The sequence below is a fragment of the Oncorhynchus masou genome, chromosome 24 (genome assembly GCF_036934945.1).
Source record: "Oncorhynchus masou masou isolate Uvic2021 chromosome 24, UVic_Omas_1.1, whole genome shotgun sequence".
NCBI classification, from domain to species: Eukaryota; Metazoa; Chordata; class Actinopteri; order Salmoniformes; family Salmonidae; genus Oncorhynchus; species Oncorhynchus masou.
The window spans coordinates 27,489,143-27,511,056 of record NC_088235.1 but is presented as its reverse complement, the minus strand read 5'-3'; the positions used below and the strand labels follow the sequence as shown (position 1 = coordinate 27,511,056).

At 43.4% G+C, this 21,914-nt stretch overlaps 1 protein-coding gene across 1 annotated transcript in view; it reads right to left on the bottom strand.

Annotated features, from left to right (window-relative positions):
- Positions 1 to 335: 335 nt before the first annotated feature.
- The window catches only part of LOC135511582 (heparan sulfate glucosamine 3-O-sulfotransferase 6-like), a 31,853-nt gene continuing 10,274 nt past the window's right edge, over positions 336 to 21,914 (bottom strand). Inside the window, exon 2 of the mRNA XM_064933072.1 lies at positions 336 to 1,670. Within this exon, the coding sequence (XP_064789144.1) occupies positions 1,052 to 1,670 (619 nt within the window). The 3' untranslated portion in view covers positions 336 to 1,051. The remainder of the gene's footprint in view (positions 1,671 to 21,914) is intronic.

Below are 21,914 nucleotides of genomic sequence, written 5' to 3'. Positions count from 1 at the left end.
ATGACCCCGGCCAATTGATTGCTTACACATCAGAAAGCTTCCTTTTTGCATTAACTTAAAATTTAGCCCTGGACTCTACAGGGCCATATGACCCACACCACCTCTCTACCTCCCCTCTCTCTACACATCAGCTGGAAGACTGGTCTGACGTGACAACAGTAGATCACAAGGTGTGGATATTTCATAGAAAGGTATTTTATTCTGAAATGTTGACTTATTTGATGAAAACAAGACAGTTGTTTTGTAATAAATGCTTTAGTAAAATATCAGCATTTTGAAATACAGAAGTAGAAGATAAAACATTGTAATTTGATAAATGATGCTTTCCAGAAATGTACAGTCAGAGAGGTACAGTTTATTAGTTTGGTTTGAAACAAAAACACAATGCAGAAAACCACAGATACACATATAGGATATATCAGAAATGTTCAATAGCATAACTCTTGCAACATAAATAATAGCAATTTTACAGCACATAGAGTAAACCAACCAATATATATTTCCCCCCCAAAAAGAGCATTGTCCAGCATTTATCCCAGCATTTATCCCAGCAATAGTCTTCCTTTAATAAAAAAATGTCACCTAAACATCGTTGGGATTGCATTTTAAAACCGGAAAATGGGACAACAGTAAATAATTTGTGATTACTAAAATGATTCAGGAAATGCACTTGGCTTATTGTAGTCTATCTTATTTAAATACTATTAGCATATTCCGGAATCATTTCTCAGATGAAAATATTTGTCAGGCTCATGGAGCAGTTTTGTCAGAATATAAAAATGGTATTATATTGCAGTGACACAACAATCATACAAGAAAAATCACATCTGTTATTCAAGGAGTTTTAATGCCTCTCTTTATAACCAAAAGATACTATCAGTCTCTCCCATGGTTTGGTTACAATGGTAGCACAACTCTAGCCTGTTCCCGCCAGTCCCAGCCGAAGTCACACAGACCTGTCATCTGGTAAAACATCAGGTTGAGTGGCCAGTACAGGGCCTGTCTTATCCTCTGGAGACCCATGTCTATTCTCTATCCCATCCCATTTCCATCAGTCCCAGCCAAAGTTATGGCCTGTCATTTGGTAAAACTTCATATTAAATGGCCTATAGAACTCCCTGAGCCTGAGCAGCACCTCTGGAGAGATCTGTGGATGAGGCCTTCCCTTAGACTTCCCTAGACAGCGTGGCCTGCTGCTCCCCTCAGGCTTCTTCAGGCAGGGGAAACCCTTGGTCTGGTTGAAGTAGAAGTGTTTGTCTGTGACCAACCTCTTCAGCCCCAGGAAGTCCTGCACCCTGCCCATCTCCCCGGCCGGGTCCGTCACCAGCCGCTCGCCGCTGACAAAGAGGAACTTCGAGAGGGGGAAGTAGCGCAGCCAGTTCTCCAGGTGCTTGGCGTAGATCCCGATGCGCACGGCGCTCCAGGAGGTGTCGATGAGGCCCATGGTTGAGTTCCGGAAGGTCAGGCTCTGGAAGGACGGAAGGCCGGGTTGTTTCGACAGTGTCTGGGTGTAGTCGGACACAGCCCGGGTCACAGGATCTCGGACCACCACAATCAGCTTGGTGTGACGACTCAGGGCGAAGAGACGGCGGGGAGCCTCCTTGGTGACGAAGTAGCTAGGTGTCTTCTCCATAGTGATCTGGCTTTCCAACGTCCGAGGCATCAGGTTTCTGAGAGGAGAGGAGAGGAGATATTTGATTAGTGGTTCCCAAATATTTGGTAAACGGACCCACCAAAAGCTTCTGGGAATTTCTTGTGACCCATGAAGTTAATCTTGTTTCTATGTACCCAGTCTCAATCCTATCCTCCTGCATGTGATGAAACAGACTTTAAGACCTTTGGAACCTGGCTTGTGTGCATTAACATGACCAGATCTGCGTCCCAATCTATATTACAAATTGTGACAACATATTCATATTCCTTGTGTTATTAGTGTGTTATGATTGTCTCTTTGATGCTCTGCAGCCTTGAGAGCCTCTGATTTAGCTTTGTCAGTAGTTGGTTAGGTCTGTGATTACATCAATATAAACACCTACATTAGATGCTGGCCTCACTGAAATGTCAGATGGAAAGGAAGTCAATGAGTGGGTGCTTAAGGCAAACTACAAGGCCATAATGACCAGTGAAAAGTCATTTCCTCAGGACTTCCTCCTCCTCCTGTTGGAGGCTGGGCTGAGAGCTGGGCTGAGTGCGCTCTCCCCCAGGCTGCCTGGACAAATATACTATGCCATGTACTGTGTATTGTATACCACTGAAGCTGCAAGAAACTCCCCAACAGACTAGCAACAGTCTGATTCTGCTTTAGCCAACAAAGGAGAAATAGACTGACGCCCAGGTAGGCAGTAAAGGCTCTGATTGTGAGATGAAGGACAGCTATTAGTCTCCAAAAATGTGTCCTTTCACAGCTGGAACCATATGCTGGGACACTATCTAAAGTGGATTACCAGAAGTTTCATTTTAAAATACAAAACAGGAATCTTTCCAACTTTCCTCAAACAAGGATCCCTTCGTTTAATTTAAAATGAGGGGATTCAAATCTCACGGCGGGTTTATGTTTTAGAAATCCAAGCATGGAGGAATGTTCCAAATCTTCAGAAAATCCCTCATTTAATTTCCACGGATGGTTCCCCCCTGTAGCGTAGCCATGTGGTAGAGACTGAGGATGGGTCTCAAATGGCACCCTATTTGCTATGCAGTGCATTTGGGCTATGTTCAAAATGAATGCCCTATATAGGGAATAGGGTGCCATTTGAGACACATCCTGAAGGCTGTCGTTGACGTGGTTGTTCTCTGGTCTCTAACTGCAGGGCTCTGGCCTGAGCTGTGTGGGGAACAAACTCCTCTCTGATCCAAATCTGATGTCCCCCACCACAAATGTGCCATGGGGCTAATACTGAAAACATGACATATGTTTTTACAACAGATCACCTCTTTTTTCGATATGAAGGGATACGAGGATCAGGCATATAGAGAACACTCATACTAAAGTAATACACCATGCAAAAAGAAGATTATGAATGTATTAGGTTTTTGATATTCATCTCAATACGATCTGGTTCCATAAAGACTTTTTTTAAATAGATAAACAACGTAGAAAACATTTATTTGGCTCACCCCAATTAGGCCTGTAGCATGTTGATATTAATATTACAACATAAGAGGTCAACAAGTGACACAGAAAACATCAAAGAACAACATCTCCACTGGGATCCAGCTTTTCTACATATTCATCTCCACGGGCTCTCTCTCCTGTCTTCCTCTTTGTTCTGAACGACTCCCACAGTGACCGATCAGTTACATAGGACAGCATTGTGCCACGTTTCTATACTTTATATAAAGGATATAAAGGAAGTGACACTTTTCTTTACAACTAGTACTACAACCCACTACAATTAAATAATTATATTTATTTTATTTGATGATTTTGCTCTTAGTTTTTTTTACAGTGATCATTTTGGCCTGCCATATAGACGTGCCAGTCTGTTTGTGTAGTGTGTACTCAGCAGTAAGTGGATGTTTAATTCTGGCCAATCAGGCTAATGGGATCCATGCTGGACCTGTCCCAGCTTCCATTGACATCATATTAACATTCTCGAACACTGGCCTGTAGTCACAGAACTCTGTAGGACTCTCTGGCTATAACACAAATGCTAAAAGGAGGCCACACACTAGAGAGAGAGAAGGAGGGAGGGAGGTTAGGGAGGTTAGAGAGGGGGACACACACACACATTAACCTGGTCAGCCTTATCTCGCAAGATTAAAGTGAGACTATGTACTAGAGTGTATACCACTTCAACTGTTGTGTTTGTTCTTTATCAGATGCTGTTGGTCTTTGTATGGTTTTCAAGGGCAGCCAGGTTGGCAGAGGCTAGCTAAGCGACTTGCTGTTTGTTTTGATTACACCTTAGCCTAGCGGTAGCGTTGTTAGCATCTGGAGCAGGAATGCCGGTGTGTGTTTATCTCCATAGACCTGCTGCTATCAGCTGCCTGCAGTACTCACCGTCTGGGTGGCCCTCAGCTCTATTAGGCCCTATTTTAAAAGACCTCGGGTTAATTTGCTACTGTTTACGACCGTATTGTAGTGACTGAACTATGTATACCAACCTGAGTGTGTCAATGTCATCTCAAAAACAAGGTGAAAAAATGACGAGCTACACATTAATTCTGGAAACATCATATTTACTTAATTGTTTTTTGTTCTAAGTAAGTTACCCCTCATGAAAAAAAGACTACTGAATTACTACACAAAACCTATTTGTGCAGGAGTGATTATGTAGAGACCTGTAGGGATTGTGTGGTGAATGTGTTGTATATGCACTACTCAAGTAGAGTTTTGTAGTGTTCAGAAGGAAAAACAGTAGTGCTTCCAGTAGTAATCAGGTAGAGATTTTTACAACTTGATGTTGGCAGTAAATAAGTAGTCACAACACTACGGCCAGACTACACAGTCTTTTCACGACCACAGAAGAAGACAAAACAGGAAGTAGTTGGTTGTTGTTAGCTATCTACTGTTTTTGACAATCCTGAATGTAATCATCTTCCATCCTTTGTCATCCTGTCTTTCATAGCCCTTATGCTGGCACCATCTGTAAGCTTAACTTTCCTTTATATTTTATGAATACTTTCGTGTTGTTGTTTAGCCATTTATATAACCACATCAAAAAGAGGGCTAGTCAAAATGGTCTTGTGTTTACTAGCCATATTGAAATGTAGCTATGTAGACTCTGTTTTCGTCATGCGAGCTAATAAGAATGTGTGTTTGTATCAGTGGAGGCTCCTTAGGGGAGGACCATCCTCCTCAGTGAATTTCAGAAACATGTAAATAGTGAAATGTTTAAAACGTTTTTAGATAAAACTCTACTAAATATATTCATGTCACCAAATAGTTGATTTCAAACACAATGTTTTGCAATGGTCTACAGTAGCCTCAACATCACTCTGTAGGGTAGCACCATGGTGTAGCCAGATGATGGCTAGTTTCCATCCTCCTCTGGGTTCAATGACTTCAATACAAAACGTAGGAGGCTTATGGTACTCACCCCCTTCCATAGACTTACACAGTAATTATGACAACTTCAGGAAGACATACTCCAACCTATCAGAGCCCAATCAGAGGATCAGAGAAGGAATATAGTACTGAAAGCATAAGCTACAGCAAGCTAGCACTGCAGTGCAGTGAAAGACAATAGTTGAACAGTTTTTAACAAATTACTTTGCTTCAAATATTAAAGAGAAGCAACAGAGAGAGAGATATTTAGTATTTCTTTTCACTTTCTTAGCAAATGCAGCTTGCTAGTTTAGCCTACTCAAACAACCATCTCAAACAGAGAGGGATACTGTGTTAGCTAACTGGCTATGGCTATCCAACAATGGAACTTTTGGTTTTGTACATTGCCACCAGGACCCGCCAGTGTAACTGTTAAACTCCTTGGTGACTATATACTGTACTGCATGATTGTAGCGGATTTACTCATGCGTTAGTTCTAGTAGCTATGTTGACTGACGTTAAAACAGTGGTGGGAAAATTACCCAAATGTCATGCTTGAGTAAAAGTAAAGATACCTTAATAGAAGATGACTGAAGTGAAAGTGAAAGTCCCCCAGTAAAAAATACTACCTGAGTAAAAGTCAAAGTATTTGGCTTTAAATATACTTAAGTATCAAAAGCAAATGTAATTGCTAAAATATACTTCAGTATTGAAAGTAAAAGTAAAAGTATAAATAATTTCAAATTCCTTCCTTTTATTTATGTATAGCCAGGGCCACACTCCAACACTCAGACATAATTTACAAGTTAAGCATTTGTGTTTAGTGAGTCCACCAGATCAGAGGCAATAGCAATGACAAGGGATGTTCTCTTGATAAGTGCATGAATTTAATAATTTTCCTGTCCTGCTAAGCATTCAAAATGTGACATGTACTTTTGGGTGTCAGGGAAAATGTATGGACTAAAAAGTACAAGATTTTCTTCAGGAATGTAGTGAAATAAAAGTAAAAGTTGTCAAAAATATAAAGAGTAATGTAAATTACAGATACCTCAAAAAACTACTTAAGTAGTACTTTCAAGTATTTTTACTTAAGTACTATACACCACTGATGTTATAATATGGTGACAACAATGTAGGTAGCAGTTATGATATGATGGTTTGGCTTGGAAAGTTTTTTTTGCCTGGTCACAGGTAGTTGACATGTTGTGCACTGAAGTCCACAAGCGAAGAGATAAGGTGAGAGGAGGATAGCACGTAGATGCGAGAAGAAATTATACAACGATCAAAGGGATGCTGTATGTACAGTTGAAGTCGGAAGTTTACATACACTTAGGTTGGAGTCATTGAAACTCGTTTTTCAACCACTCCACAAATTTCTTGTTAATAAATTATATTTTTGGCGCTCTTATTCTCCATGGACTTTACAGTGTCCCAGAACTTTTTGGAGTTAGTGCTACAGGATGCAAATTTCTGTTTGAAAAAGCTAGCCTTTGCTTTCCTAACTGACTGTATATTGGTTCCTAACTTCCCTGAAAAGTTTCATATTGCGGGGGCTGTTCGATGCTTCTGCAGTACGCCACATGATGTTTTTGTGATAGTCAAGGGCAGTCAGGTCTGGAGTGAACAAAGGGCTATATCTGTTCTTAGTTCTACATTTTTTGAATGGGGCATGCTTTTTTAACATGGTAAGGAAAGCACTTTTAAAGAACAGCCAGGCATCCTCTACTGCCGGAATGAGGTCAATATCTTTCCAGGATACCTGGGCCAGGTCGATTAGAAAGGTTTGCTCGCTGAAGTGTTTTAGAGAGCGTTTGACAGTGATGAGGGGTTGTCGTTTGACCACGGACCCATTACGGATGCAGGCAATGAGGCAATGATCACTGAGATCCTGACTGAAGACAGCAGCGGTGTATTTAGAGGGCAGGATTATATCTATGAGGGTGCCCATGTTTACGGATTTAGAGTTGTACCTGGTAGGTTCCATGGTAATTTGTGTGAGATTGAGGGCATCTAGTTTAGATTGTAGGACGGCCGGGGTGTTAAGCATATCCCAGTTTAGGTCACCTAACAATACAAACTCTGAAGATAAATGGTGGGCAATTAATTCACATATGGTGTCCAGGGCACAGCTGGGGGCTGAGGGGGTGTCTATAACAAGCGGCAATAGTGAGAGATTTCTGGAAAGGTGGATTTTTAAAAGTAGAAGCTCGAACTGTTTGGGCACAGACCTGGATAGCATGACAGAACTCTACAGGCTATCTCTACAGTAGATTGCAACTCCACCCCCTTTGGCAGTTCTATCTTGGTGGAAAATGTTGTAGTTGGGGATGGAAATTTCAGAATTTTTGATGGCCTTCCTAAGCAAAGATTCATACACAGCTAGGATATCAGAGTTGACAGAGTGTGCTAAAAGCAGTGGAAAAAAACAAACTTAGGGAGGAGGCTTCTGATATTAACATGCATGAAACCAAGGCTTTTACGGTTACAGAAGTAAACAAATGATAGCGCCTGGGGAATAGGAGTGGAACTGCGGGCTACAGGGATTCAAGGCATAATGCACAGACAAGGTTATGGTAGGATGTGAGTTCAGTGGAGGTAAACCTAGGTGTTGAGTGACGATGAGAGAGGTTTCATCTCTGGAGGCATCAGTTAACCTAGGTGAGGTCTCTGCATGTGTGTGGGGTGGGACGAAAGAGCTATCTAAGGCATTTTGAGCGGGACTGAGGGCTCTACAGTGAAATAAAACAATAATAACTAGCTGAGACAGCAGTAGACAAGGCATATTGACATCAGAGAGAAGCATAAAGCAATCACAGGTGTCGATCAGGAGAGCTAAGACAACAACGGGTAAATGGTGATGAATGGGCAGAGTGGGTCAGTTAGGTACATACAGGACCTGAGTTTGATGCTGGGGCCAACAGATAAACAAAATGAGGTACTGTGTTATTGAAGCAGTCCAGGGGGCGTCAGCTGTGTAGCCGAGTGATCATAGAGTCAAAAGAGCAGCAGCAGGTGAGTCAGTGTGCTGTTCGGTAGTCACTACTACGCTAGGCGAGCAGGGGACGCAGCGTTCAGAAAAGCTAGCGGGTTTGTCATTATGGGGTATTGTGTGTAGATTGATGAGGAACATTTTTAATTTAATCCATTTTAGAATAAGGTTGTAAAGTAACAAAATGTGGGAAAAGTCAAGGGGCCTGAATACTTTCCAGATGCACTGTAACTACAGTTAGAAACTTGAGGAAATATCATGTGCAATAGTATAGTAGGGACACAGTAGTGAGACAAGAAGGTGTCAGTAGTGATTTTGAATATGCAAACAGTAGTAAATGTTTTCAATAGTAATCCAAAAGGTTTTATGTAGGGAATGAATAAGGATCAGGAGCAATTCAGTAGTGATCAGCAGTGACACCACACTACAGACACCAATGGCAGTAGTTATTCAATAAGGAGGAGTAGGAATACGGCAGTAATCTGTATGGGGGAATACTTTTTTACAATATATCCTGTTGTATCATTTTGACTATATCACAATATTATTTTTGTGCTAGTTGGCTTTTGTGCTAGTTGCCTGAGCCCCAAAATTCCAGTATCTTTCATTCATAGTTCTCCATCTTTTTAAATAGGTAGCCAATTTGTTTTCAGCATTTTAATGACTGATCAAAACCCTCTGAGCAATAAATAATGAAAAAGGTTGGAAACAAGGTTCAAGTCTCAAGTAGAACGGGTCAAGTCCAAGTCGTGCTTTATAAGAGCAAGTTGAGTCACGTTTTTTCAAGTAAAGAAAATCTATACATGCAATGACATGTTCAACTACTGTCATGCCCTGATGTGTTTCACTTGTCCTTGTCATTGTCATTGTCTCCACCCCCCTCCAGGTGACACCCATCTTCCCCATTATCCCCTGTGTGTTTATACCTGTGTATATATGTGTTTGTCTGTTGCCAGTTCGTCTTGTTTGTCAAGTCAACCAGCATTTTTCTCAGCTCCTGCTTTTCCCCAGTCACTCTTTTTCTCTCCCTCCTGGTTTTGACCCTTGTCTGTCCTGACTCTGAGCCTGCCTGCCTGACCACTCTGCCTGTCCTGTCTCTGAGCCTGCCTGCCTGACCACTCTGCCTGTCCAGACTCTGAGCCTGCCTGCCTGACCACTCTGCCTGCCCCTGACCCTGTGCCTGCCTGCCTGACCACTCTGCCTGTCCTGACCCTGAGCCTGCCTGCCTGACCACTCTGCCTGACCCTGACCCTGAGCCTGCCTCCCTGACCACTCTGCCTGTCCTGACTCTGAGCCCGCCTGCCTGACCACTCTGCCTGACCCTGACTCTGAGCCTGCCTGCCTGACCACTCTGCCTGTCCTGACCCTGAGCCTGCCTCCCTGACCACTCTGCCTGTCCTGACTCTGAGCCCGCCTGCCTGACCACTCTGCCTGTCCTGACTCTGAGCCCGCCTGCCTGACCACTCTGCCTGTCCAGACTCTGAGCCCGCCTGCCTGACCACTCTGCCTGTCCAGACTCTGAGCCCGCCTGTCTGACCACTCTGCCTGTCCAGACTCTGAGCCTGCCTGCCTGACCACTCTGCCTGTCCAGACTCTGAGCCTGCCTGCCTGACCACTCTGCCTGCCTGACCACTCTGCCTGTCCAGACTCTGAGCCTGCCTGCCTGACCACTCTGCCTGTCCAGACTCTGAGCCTGCCTGCCTGACCACTCTGCCTGTCCAGACTCTGAGCCTCCCTGACCACTCTGCCTGCCCCTGACCCTGAGCCTGCCTCCCTGACCACTCTGCCTGCCCCTGACCCTGAGCCTGCCTGACCACTCTGCCTGTCCAGACTCTGAGCCTGCCTGCCTGACCACTCTGCCTGTCCAGACTCTGAGCCTGCCTGCCTGACCACTCTGCCTGTCCAGACCCTGAGCCTGCCTGCCTGACCACTCTGCCTGTCCAGACTCTGAGCCTGCCTGCCTGACCACTCTGCCTGCCCCTGACCCTGTGCCTGCCTGCCTGACCACTCTGCCTGACCCTGACCCTGTGCCTGCCTGCCTGACCACTCTGCCTGCCCCTGACCCTGAGCCTGCCTGCCTGACCACTCTGCCTGCCCCTGACCCTGAGCCTGCCTGCCTGACCACTTTGCCTGCCCCTGACCCTGAGCCTGCCTCCCTGACCACTCTGCCTGCCCCTGACCCTGAGCCTGCCTGCTGTCCTGTACCTTTGCCCCACTACTCTGGATTATCAACCTCTGCCTGCCTTGACCTGTTGTTTGTCTGCCCCTGTTGCTGTAATAAACAATGTTACTTCAACACAATCTGCACATGGGTCTTACCTGAAACATTATAACTATAAATCATTGTCTATTTATTGAGGCAACCAGACAGCCCTTTTCATTATTTTGTCTTCAACATATGTTGATTTGCCTATGACATTGTAAAATAGGGACCTTGTAGCAGTGTTAAGGGCATGAAACCAGCAGGAGTGTACATTTATTTACAGGTCTTAGATCGAATGGTGAAAGTGCCATATCATACAAAATAAACAAGTAAATTTACCAAATATACACTGGCAATAGCTGTCACGGCCGTCGTAGGGAGGAGACCAAGGCGCAGCGGGATAAGTGTACATTCTTCTTTATTAAAAGAGCGAACACTGAACAGAGCGAACAAAATAACAAACCGAAACGTGACGCTAATATGGATAGTTCAGACAGGCAACTAAACATAGAATAAGAACCCACAAATACCCAAGGGAAAATGGCAACCTAAATATGATCCCCAATCAGAGACAACAATAAACAGCTGCCTCTGATTGGGAACCAATTCAGACCACCATAAACCTACATATGCCTAGACTTACAAACACCCCATGATATACAAAAACCCTAGACAATACAAAACAATCATACCCACCCTCGTCACACCCTGACCTAACCAAAATAATTAAGAAAACATAGATAACTAAGGCCAGGGCGTGACAATAGCCCAAAAATAAATTGCCTCTGCATCAGGCTTAACCTGTTCTATCTGAACAGATACAGGTAGAGTGCAAGACTGCACAGCCTATGTGATGTTCACCATTAGTGAAATATGTAGTGTACACCAGTAATTAAATATGTAGTGTTCACCAGTAATGACATTTGTAGTGTTCACCAGTAATGACATTTGTAGTGTTCACCAGTAGTGAAAAATGTAGTTTTCACCAGTAGGTAAATATGTAGTGTTCAACAGTCGTGAAATATGTAGTATTCAACAGTAGTGAAATATGTAGTGTCCACACGTAGTGAAATATGTAGTGTTTACCAGTAGTGAAATATGTAGTGTTTACCAGTAGTGAAATATGTAGTGTTCACCAGTAGTGAAATATGTAGTGTTTACCAGTAGTGAAATATGTAGTCTTTACCAGTAGTGAAATATGTAGTGTTTACCAGTAGTGAAATATGTAGTGTTCACCAGTAGTGCAATATGCAGTGTTTACCAGTAGTGAAATATGTAGTCTTTACCAGTAGTGAAATATGTAGTGTTTACCAGTAGTGAAATATGTAGTGTTCACCAGTAGTGAAATATGTAGTGTTTACCAGTAGTGAAATATGTAGTGTTTACCAGTAGTGAAATATGTAGTGTTCACCAGTAGTGAAATATGTAGTGTTTACCAGTAGTGAAATATGTAGTGTTCACCAGTAGTGAAATATGTACTGTTTACCAGTAGTGAAATATGTAGTATTCACCAGTAGTGAAATATGTAGTATTGACCAGTAGTGAAATATGTAGTGTTCACCAGTAATGACATTTGTAGTGTTCACCAGTAGTGAAAAATGTAGTTTTCACCTGTAGGGAAATATGTAGTGTTCAACAGTCGTGAAATATGTAGTATTCACCAGTAGTGAAATATGTAGTATTCACCAGTAGTGAAATATGTAGTATTCACCAGTAGTGAAATATGTAGTATTCACCAGTAGTGAAATATGTAGTGTTTACCAGTAGTGAAATATGTAGTATTCACCAGTTGTGAAATATGTAGTATTCACCAGTTGTGAAATATGTAGTATTCACCAGTAGTGAAATATGTAGTATTCACCAGTAGTGAAATATGTAGTATTCACCAGTAGTGAAATATGTAGTATTCACCAGTAGTGAAATATGTAGTATTCACCAGTAGTGAAATATGTAGTATTCACCAGTAGTGAAATATGTAGTGTTCACCAGTAATGACATTTGTAGTGTTCACCAGTAGTGAAAAATGTAGTTTTCACCTGTAGGGAAATATGTAGTGTTCAACAGTCGTGAAATATGTAGTATTCACCAGTAGTGAAATATGTAGTATTCACCAGTAGTGAAATATGTAGTATTCACCAGTAGTGAAATATGTAGTATTCACCAGTAGTGAAATATGTAGTGTTTACCAGTAGTGAAATATGTAGTATTCACCAGTTGTGAAATATGTAGTATTCACCAGTTGTGAAATATGTAGTATTCACCAGTAGTGAAATATGTAGTATTCACCAGTAGTGAAATATGTAGTATTCACCAGTAGTGAAATATGTAGTATTCACCAGTAGTGAAATATGTAGTATTCACCAGTAGTGAAATATGTAGTGTTTACCAGTAGTGATCACTCATTACTACATAAATCACTGATGTTTTACTACACATCTCAATAGCAATCAAGTAGTAAAACCAGTAGTGTACATAAATCACTGATGTTTTACTACACATCTCAATCGCAATCAAGTAGTAAAACCAGTAGTAATTCTCACTCATAAAACACAGCATCTGGGCATTAACGTGTGTGTGTGTGTGCCAGTGTTGTATAGTATAATGCTGGCCCCCCTAGGTACAGTAAACGCAGTGGCCATTATAACTGGTCCAATGGAGGGTTGATTTTACACACTGAGTGCTCCAGTCTTTTAACTCTTTATTTGTCGTCCCAACATTATCGCTCCTCTCCTCACTGGGTCATACAGTAAGAGCCCATGTGTGTAAACACAGGACAGGAGTGTTGATTTAAAAGGTGGCCTCACTCTCAGAGGAACACACATAGACACACCCACCAAACACACACACGCGCGCGCATACACGCATGAATGCACACACAGCCTAGCTACCTGATGCAGGAGCAGCAAACACTTCCCTGGGTAGGACGTATTTTCTCTGCTGGTCCCTGGGTAGGAAGTGTTTACCCTGTTGGTCCCTGGTTAGTATGTATTTTCTCTGCTGGTCCCTGGGTAGGACGTATTTTCTCTGCTGGTCCCCGGGTAGGAAGTGTTTACCCTGTTGGTCCCTGGGTAGGACATATTTTCTCTGCTGGTCCCCGGGTAGGAAGTGTTTCCCCTGTTGGTCCCTGGGTAGGACATATTTTCTCTGCTGGTCCCCGGGTAGGAAGTGTTTACCCTGTTGGTCCCTGGGTAGGACATATTTTCTCTGCTGGTCCCCGGGTAGGAAGTGTTTACCCTGTTGGTCCCTGGGTAGGACATATTTTCTCTGCTGGTCCCCGGGTAGGAAGTGTTTACCCTGTTGGTCCCTGGGTAGGACATATTTTCTCTGCTGGTCCCCGGGTAGGAAGTGTTTACCCTGTTGGTCCCTGGGTAGGACATATTTTCTCTGCTGGTCCCCGGGTAGGAAGTGTTTACCCTGTTGGTCCCAGGGCTCAGACCATGTATGCTGTTATCTGTGTAACTTTACTCTGGGACCCTTGCCAGACCCATCTGAGAGAGAATATGGGCCTTTCCACCCTGGAGGTCAGAGGCAGACACTTTTGATTCAGTGGATGAGACCACTGGGGCCATGGGCATGCTTGTAATGCAAGATGTCTTAATCTCAGCCTCTCTCTCCCTCTCTCTCTCAGGGATACTTCCATAGGAGATTGTACATTATGAGGACACACAGTGTCCAAGGAATGTTGAGAAGACTTTCTGTACTCAATTCCCATCACTGGGGACCGTATTTCTGTCACTACAAGTTCAGTGTCATCTGCAGGGTTAAACGCACTGTGACATCATGAGTTTAACCCTCTGCCCCACATGCTTTAGGCTCAATACTTTGATACTCTGCAGAGAGAAATTACTGGGAAGAAAGAATGAAGACTTCAGGAGTTTTTTTTCTTCAATTGCTAACAAGCATCGGTCAATACTGAAGCCACTTTTTCAAAACTCTTCACACAGTCTGTATTACCAACATGCATCTTGGCCAAACAGTTGATCTCACCTCCAAAACTCACTCAAACCACCAAAACACTTCATACATGTCTCAAAATAAACTCGTTCGACCATAACACTGGCAACAATTCTCATTCAGAAAGCATACAGTACATTGTCACTCTGACACGATGACATAAAACCACTAACAACAGGGAGCATTACATAAATGATGAACTTTTCTCTTTGAAGTTTGAATGATATTTCACATAAATCAGTATTTCATTATAGAATAAGAATAACACATTTTCACTATTGACTGTACTAAAGTATATGTAACAAGAATAAATCAGAAATGCAGCAATTTGCTTCGATAGCCTTTATTTTTTATGTACCTTTGCATATAGTAATTTACTTGTGAAAAATAAAATGTTGAAACAAAAAACTAATTCCTGAAATTCCAGGGCTGCAGTGATAACGACAAAAACACCCATCATCAACATGTATAGTATAATCAATCATACTGTATAGTACTGTGAGGGTTCTAGTTCTCATCAACATGTATAGTATAATCAATCATACTGTACAGTACTGTGAGGGTTCTAGTTCTCATCAACATGTATAGTATAATCAATCATACTGTACAGTACTGTGAGGGTTCTAGTTCTCATCAACATGTATAGTATAATCAATCATACTGTACAGTACTGTGAGGGTTCTAGTTCTCATCAACATGTATAGTATAATCACTCATACTGTACAGTACTGTGAGGGTTCTAGTTCTCATCAACATGTATAGTATAATCACTCATACTGTACAGTACTGTGAGGGTTCTAGTTCTCATCAACATGTATAATATAATCACTCATACTGTACAGTACTGTGAGGGTTCTAGTTCTCATCAACATGTATAGTATAATCAATCATACTGTACAGTACTGTGAGGGTTCTAGTTCTCATCAACATGTATAGTATAATCAATCATACTGTACAGTACTGTGAGGGTTCTAGTTCTCATCAACATGTATAGTATAATCAATCATACTGTACAGTACTGTGAGGGTTCTAGTTCTCATCAACATGTATAGTATAATCACTCATACTGTACAGTACTGTGAGGGTTCTAGTTCTCATCAACATGTATAGTATAATCACTCATACTGTACAGTACTGTGAGGGTTCTAGTTCTCATCAACATGTATAGTATAACACTCATACTGTACAGTACTGTGAGGGTTCTAGTTCTCATCAACATGTATAGTATAACACTCATACTGTACAGTACTGTGAGGGTTCTAGTTCTCATCAACATGTATAGTATAATCACTCATACTGTACAGTACTGTGAGGGTTCTAGTTCTCATCAACATGTATAATATAATCACTCATACTGTACAGTACTGTGAGGGTTCTAGTTCTCATCAACATGTAAAGTATAACACTCATACTGTACAGTACTGTGAGGGTTCTAGTTCTCATCAACATGTATAGTATAATCACTCATACTGTACAGTACTGTGAGGGTTCTAGTTCTCATCAACATGTATAGTATAATCACTCATACTGTACAGTACTGTGAGGGTTCTAGTTCTCATCAACATGTATAGTATAATCACTCATACTGTACAGTACTGTGAGGGTTCTAGTTCTCATCAACATGTATAGTATAATCACTCATACTGTACAGTACTGTGAGGGTTCTAGTTCTCATCAACGTGTATAGTATAATCACTCATACTGTACAGTACTGTGAGGGTTCTAGTTCTCATCAACATGTATAATATAATCACTCATACTGTACAGTACTGTGAGGGTTCTAGTTCTCATCAACATGTATAGTATAATCACTCATACTGTACAGTACTGTGAGGGTTCTAGTTCTCATCAACATGTATAGTATAATCACTCATACTGTACAGTACTGTGAGGGTTCTAGTTCTCATCAACATGTATAGTATAATCACTCATACTGTACAGTACTGTGAGGGTTCTAGTTCTCATCGACATGTATAGTATAACACTCATACTGTACAGTACTGTGAGGGTTCTAGTTCTCATCGACATGTATAGTATAATCACTCATACTGTACAGTACTGTGAGGGTTCTAGTTCTCATCAACGTGTATAGTATAATCACTCATACTGTACAGTACTGTGAGGGTTCTAGTTCTCATCAACGTGTATAGTATAATCACTCATACTGTACAGTACTGTGAGGGTTCTAGTTCTCATCAACATGTATAGTATAATCACTCATACTGTACAGTACTGTGAGGGTTCTAGTTCTCATCAACATGTATAGTATAATCACTCATACTGTACAGTACTGTGAGGGTTCTAGTTCTCATCAACATGTGTAGTATAATCACTCATACTGTACAGTACTGTGAGGGTTCTGGTTCTCATCAACATGTATAGTATAATCACTCATACTGTACAGTACTGTGAGGGTTCTAGTTCTCATCAACATGTATAGTATAATCACTCATACTGTACAGTACTGTGAGGGTTCTAGTTCTCATCAACATGTATAGTATAACACTCATACTGTACAGTACTGTGAGGGTTCTAGTTCTCATCAACATGTATAGTATAATCACTCATACTGTACAGTACTGTGAGGGTTCTAATTCTCATCATGTATAATATAATCACTCATACTGTACAGTACTGTGAGGGTTCTAGTTCTCATCAACGTGTATAGTATAATCACTCATACTGTACAGTACTGTGAGGGTTCTAGTTCTCATCAACATGTATAGTATAATCACTCATACTGTACAGTTCTGTGAGGGTTCTAGTTCTCATCAACATGTATAGTATAATCACTCATACTGTACAGTACTGTGAGGGTTCTAGTTCTCATCAACATGTATAGTATAACACTCATACTGTACAGTACTGTGAGGGTTCTAGTTCTCATCAACATGTATAGTATAATCACTCATACTGTACAGTACTGTGAGGGTTCTAGTTTTCATCAACATGTATAGTATAATCACTCATACTGTACAGTACTGTGAGGGTTCTAGTTCTCATCAACATGTATAGTATAATCACTCATACTGTACAGTACTGTGAGGGTTCTAGTTCTCATCAACATGTATAGTATAACACTCATACTGTACAGTACTGTGAGGGTTCTAGTTCTCATCAACATGTATAGTATAATCACTCATACTGTACAGTACTGTGAGGGTTCTAGTTTTCATCAACATGTATAGTATAATCACTCATACTGTACAGTACTGTGAGGGTTCTAGTTCTCCCTTTCTCCTGCGTTTGGTCACAAGTTCTCAGCAACATCACATCTTATGTCGTCTCTGGCGATGCATCTTGGAAAGTGTCTTCTTGAATGTCTAATCCAACCCTGGCAGTCTTCAGAAGTGTCTCCACACCCTGGCAGTCTTCAGGAGAAGTGTCTCCACACCCTGGCAGTCTTCAGAAGTGTCTCCACACCCTGGCAGTCTTCAGAAGAAGTGTCTCCACACACTGGCAGTCTTCAGGAGAAGTGTCTCCACACCCTGGCAGTCTTCAGGAGAAGTGTCTCCACACCCTGGCAGTCTTCAGGAGAAGTGTCTCCACACCCTGGCAGTCTTCAGGAGAAGTGTCTCCACACACTGGCAGTCTTCAGGAGAAGTGTCTCCACACCCTGGCAGTCTTCAGGAGAAGTGTCTCCACACCCTGTCAGTCTTCAGGAGAAGTGTCTCCACACCCCGCATTCATGGCTTCCAGTAAGGACATCTGGTCATGTGGATGGTGGTCATAAACCTTCCACCTCCACACGGAGAAAAACTCTTCTCTGTGGTTTAGGAAAGTGGTGTATGGAGGCAGGAATAGCACTGACATCCTGGGATGTGCAGCAAACCAGTGTGACTGCAGCAGAGTGGAGGAATGCCACATTATCCCACACAACAACGATGGCAGGGAGTTCCTTGCCCCTCTCTCCTCCGCTGGCACAAGTCAATTATGCAGGTCATCCAGAAAATAAATGAGCCTCTCTGTATTGTAGGGGACGGTGAGTGGTTTGTGTAACAGAAAACCATCATTGGACAGTGCTGCACACATTAGCTCCTCTCTGACGTTAGCTCCTCTCTGGCATGGGACATCCACGGTTGCTCTCTGTCCAATCACATTTCTTCCCCTGCGGCGTGGGTTTGCCAGGTTCAATCCAGCTTCATCCACAAAGATGAATGTATGTGCAGGTTGCCTGGCTTCCATCTCCATTACTCTCTAAAATACAGTAAATCCACAGGTTTACAGTACTTTACATTATGAGTAGCTGTGTATGTACCCTGTTTGGTTATTGAACAGACATCTTACCTGGACATATTGATAACGGAGTTCTTTCACACGTTCACCGTTTCTCTCAAAGGCTACAGTGTACAACTGCTGCCTCCTTATTTTATGTTTCTCTAGGTGTCACGACTTCCGCCGAAGTCGGTCCCTTTCCTCGTTCGGGCGGCGTTCGGCGGTCGACGTCACCGGCTTTCTAGCCACCGCCGATCCACTTTTCATTTTCCATTTGTTCTGTATTTGTATTACACACCTGGCTTCACTCAACCAATGACTTGTTTATTATTTAACCCTCTGTTCCCCATGTTGTGTTTGTGAGTGATTGTTTTTTGTAATTCGGTCCGTCTTTGAGGGCTCGTGATGTTACTTTGTAAATGTGTCTTTTTGAGTAAATACGTTGATTACTCATATCTGCTGTCCTGCGCCTCACTCTCTACACCAGCTACACACAGGACCCTTACACTAGGACTCTGGCAATTGTCATTGTGCTGACTGTATTACCATGTCAACAATGTCAATTTCCTGTGCATCTGATAATATTCTGCCTCTCCGTCCTGTGGGAGGCAACATTTAGATCTTACTGAAAAACACAAAACAATCAATATATCTCAATATGTCAGTACATGTAAAAATGGGAACAGACTGTACTGTACTGTAATATGTAGTTCCATTATCATTGAAGGATGCACATCTCACCTGCTGTTTTGCCGGAAAATTTGTACTAATGTTGCAACTGTTGAACGCTGCAAATTTGGTTGCACCCTTAAACTGGCCTCACTCAAAGAGAGACCATGGTTTACAACATGGTCAATAATTGGGGCCCTTATCTCATCAGAGACCACCGCTCTTGGGCTTCCTCTCCTTTGTCCTCCACATATTCTCCCTCTCCCTGCCACTCTTCTATCCCCAACAACCTGTCTCCCTCTCCCTGCCACTCTTCTATCCCCAACAACCTGTCTCCCTCTCCCTGCCACTCTTCTATCCCCAACAACCTGTCTCCCTCTCCCTGCCACTCTTCTATCCCCAACAACCTGTCTCCCTCTCCCTGCCACTCTTCTATCCCCAACAACCTGTCTCCCTCTCCCTGCCACTCTTCTATCCCCAACAACCTGTCTCCCTCTCCCTGCCACTCTTATATACCCACCAACCTGTCTCCCTCTCCCTGCCACTCTTCTATCCCCACCAGCCTGTCTCCCTCCCCCTGCCACTCTTCTATCCCCACCAACCTGTCTCCCTCTCCCTGCCACTCTTCTATCCCCACCAACCTAACCTGTCTCCCTCTCCCTGCCACTCCTCTTTCCCCACCAACCTGTCTCCCTGCCACTCTCCTATCCCCACCAACCTGTCTCCCTCTCCCTGCCACTCTTCTTTCCCCACCAACCTGTCTCCCTGCCACTCTCCTATCCCCACCAACCTGTCTCCCTCTCATTGCCACTCTTCTTTCCCCACCAACCTAACCTGTCTCCCTCTCCCTGCCACTCTTCTTTCCCCACCAACCTGTCTCCCTGCCACTCTCCTATCCCCACCAACCTGTCTCCCTCTCCCTGCCACTCTTCTATCCCCACCAACCTGTCTCCCTCTCGATGCCACTCTTCTTTCCCCACCAACCTGTCTCCCTGCCACACTTCTATCCCCACCAACCTGTCTCCCTCTCCCTGCCACTCTTCTATCCCCACCAACCTGTCTCCCTCTCCCTGCCACTCTTCTATCCCCACCAACCTGTCTCCCTCTCCCAGCCACTCTTCTTTCCCCACCAACCTGTCTCCCTCTCAAAGCCACTCTTCTATCCCCACCAACCTGTCTCCCTCTACCTGCCACTCTTCTATCCCCACCAACCTGTCTCCCTCTCCCTGCCACTCTTCTTTCCCCACCAACCTGTCTCCCTCTCCCTGCCACTCTTCTTTCCCCACCAACCTGTCTCCCTCTCCCTGCCAATCTTCTTTCCCCACCAACCTGTCTTCCTCTCCCTGCCACTCTTCTTTCCCCACCAACCTGTCTCCCTCTCCCTGCCACTCTTCTATCCCCACCAACCTGTCTCCCTGCCACTCTTCTATCCCCACCAACCTGTCTCCCTCTCCCTGCCACTCTTCTTTCCCCACCAACCTGTCTCCCTGCCACACTTCTATCCCCACCAACCTGTCTCCCTCTCCCTGCCACTCTTCTATCCCCACCAACCTGTCTCCCTCTCCCTGCAACTCTTCTATCCCCACCAACCTGTCTCCCTCTCCCTGCCACACTTCTATCCCCACCAACCTGTCTCCCTCTCCCTGCCACTCTTCTTTCCCCACCAACCTGTCTCCCTCTCCCTGCCACTCTTCTATCCCCACCAACCTGTCTCCCTGCCACTCTTCTATCCCCACCAACCTGTCTCCCTGCCACTCTTCTATCCCCACCAACCTGTCTCCCTCTCCCTGCCACTCTTCTATCCCCACCAGCCTGTCTCCCTCTCCCTGCCACTCTTCTTTCCCCACCAACCTGTCTCCCTCTCCCTTGCCACTCTTCTATCCCCACCAACCTGTCTCCCTCTCCCTGCCACTCTTCTATCCCCACCAACCTGTCTCCCTCTCCCTGCCACTCTTCTATCCCCACCAACCTGTCTTCCTTGATCTATGTTTCCAAACTAAATCATCCCGAAGCCGTCCTCTTTTGTCTGTTTGGTAACGAGACTAAAAATAGGACACTTGGGTAGGCTTTCAGCTGAAATTGCAATTTGCTGTGTTTGGAATGATTAAATATTGTGCTGAGATTTTCTGTGTTTCAATCTGGTTACTGTAGAAATGTACAACATTTGCCATCATTTTGTTTTGAATGTGTTTTCAACAGTTTTGGAAACAGTGTTTTAGCATTTGAAAACATGTGCTGCATATATATAGTTTTGCAGGTGGTGGTGCATGAATGAGAAAAGAGTTCATGGATTTCAGAGAATGTGGTCATTGAATGCTTTTTGTGTGAAAGCAATGAAAATGATTCACAGTTTGGGCCACATAGACTTCTGTTTCGCTGAATGTGTGAAGAGTAAGTGACTTAGTTTTTGACCAATGCATGTTAGCAACCAAAAAGGGCCCAATTAAAGTACTGTGTGTGTGTGTGTGTGTGTGTGTGTGTGTGTGTGTGTGTGTGTGTGTGTGTGTGTGTGTGTGTGTGTGTGTGTGTGTGTGTGTGTGTGTGTGTGTGTGTGTGTGTGTGTGTGTGTGTGTGTGTGTGGTACAGTAGCATTGCATAGTAGAACCTAATTCAGTGCACACCAAGGCTGCCTGACTACACACACAGCAGGAAATGGTGAGACGGAGAGTTCTATTTGTTGAGGAGGTGTAGATCAGTGAGGTAGGTCAGTAAGAAAGACCTAAAGAATGTGTCTACCAGGGGGAAAAGTGAACATGACAACTAATACAGAGATTACTACAGCAGGCAACGTTGAGAAGACAGAGTGAGTAGCAGCCTCACAGCTTCCTCAGGAGAGGTAATAACAGAGTCTGTGTGCGTGTACACTCTTAGAAAAAAACTAAAATGGTTCTACGCTG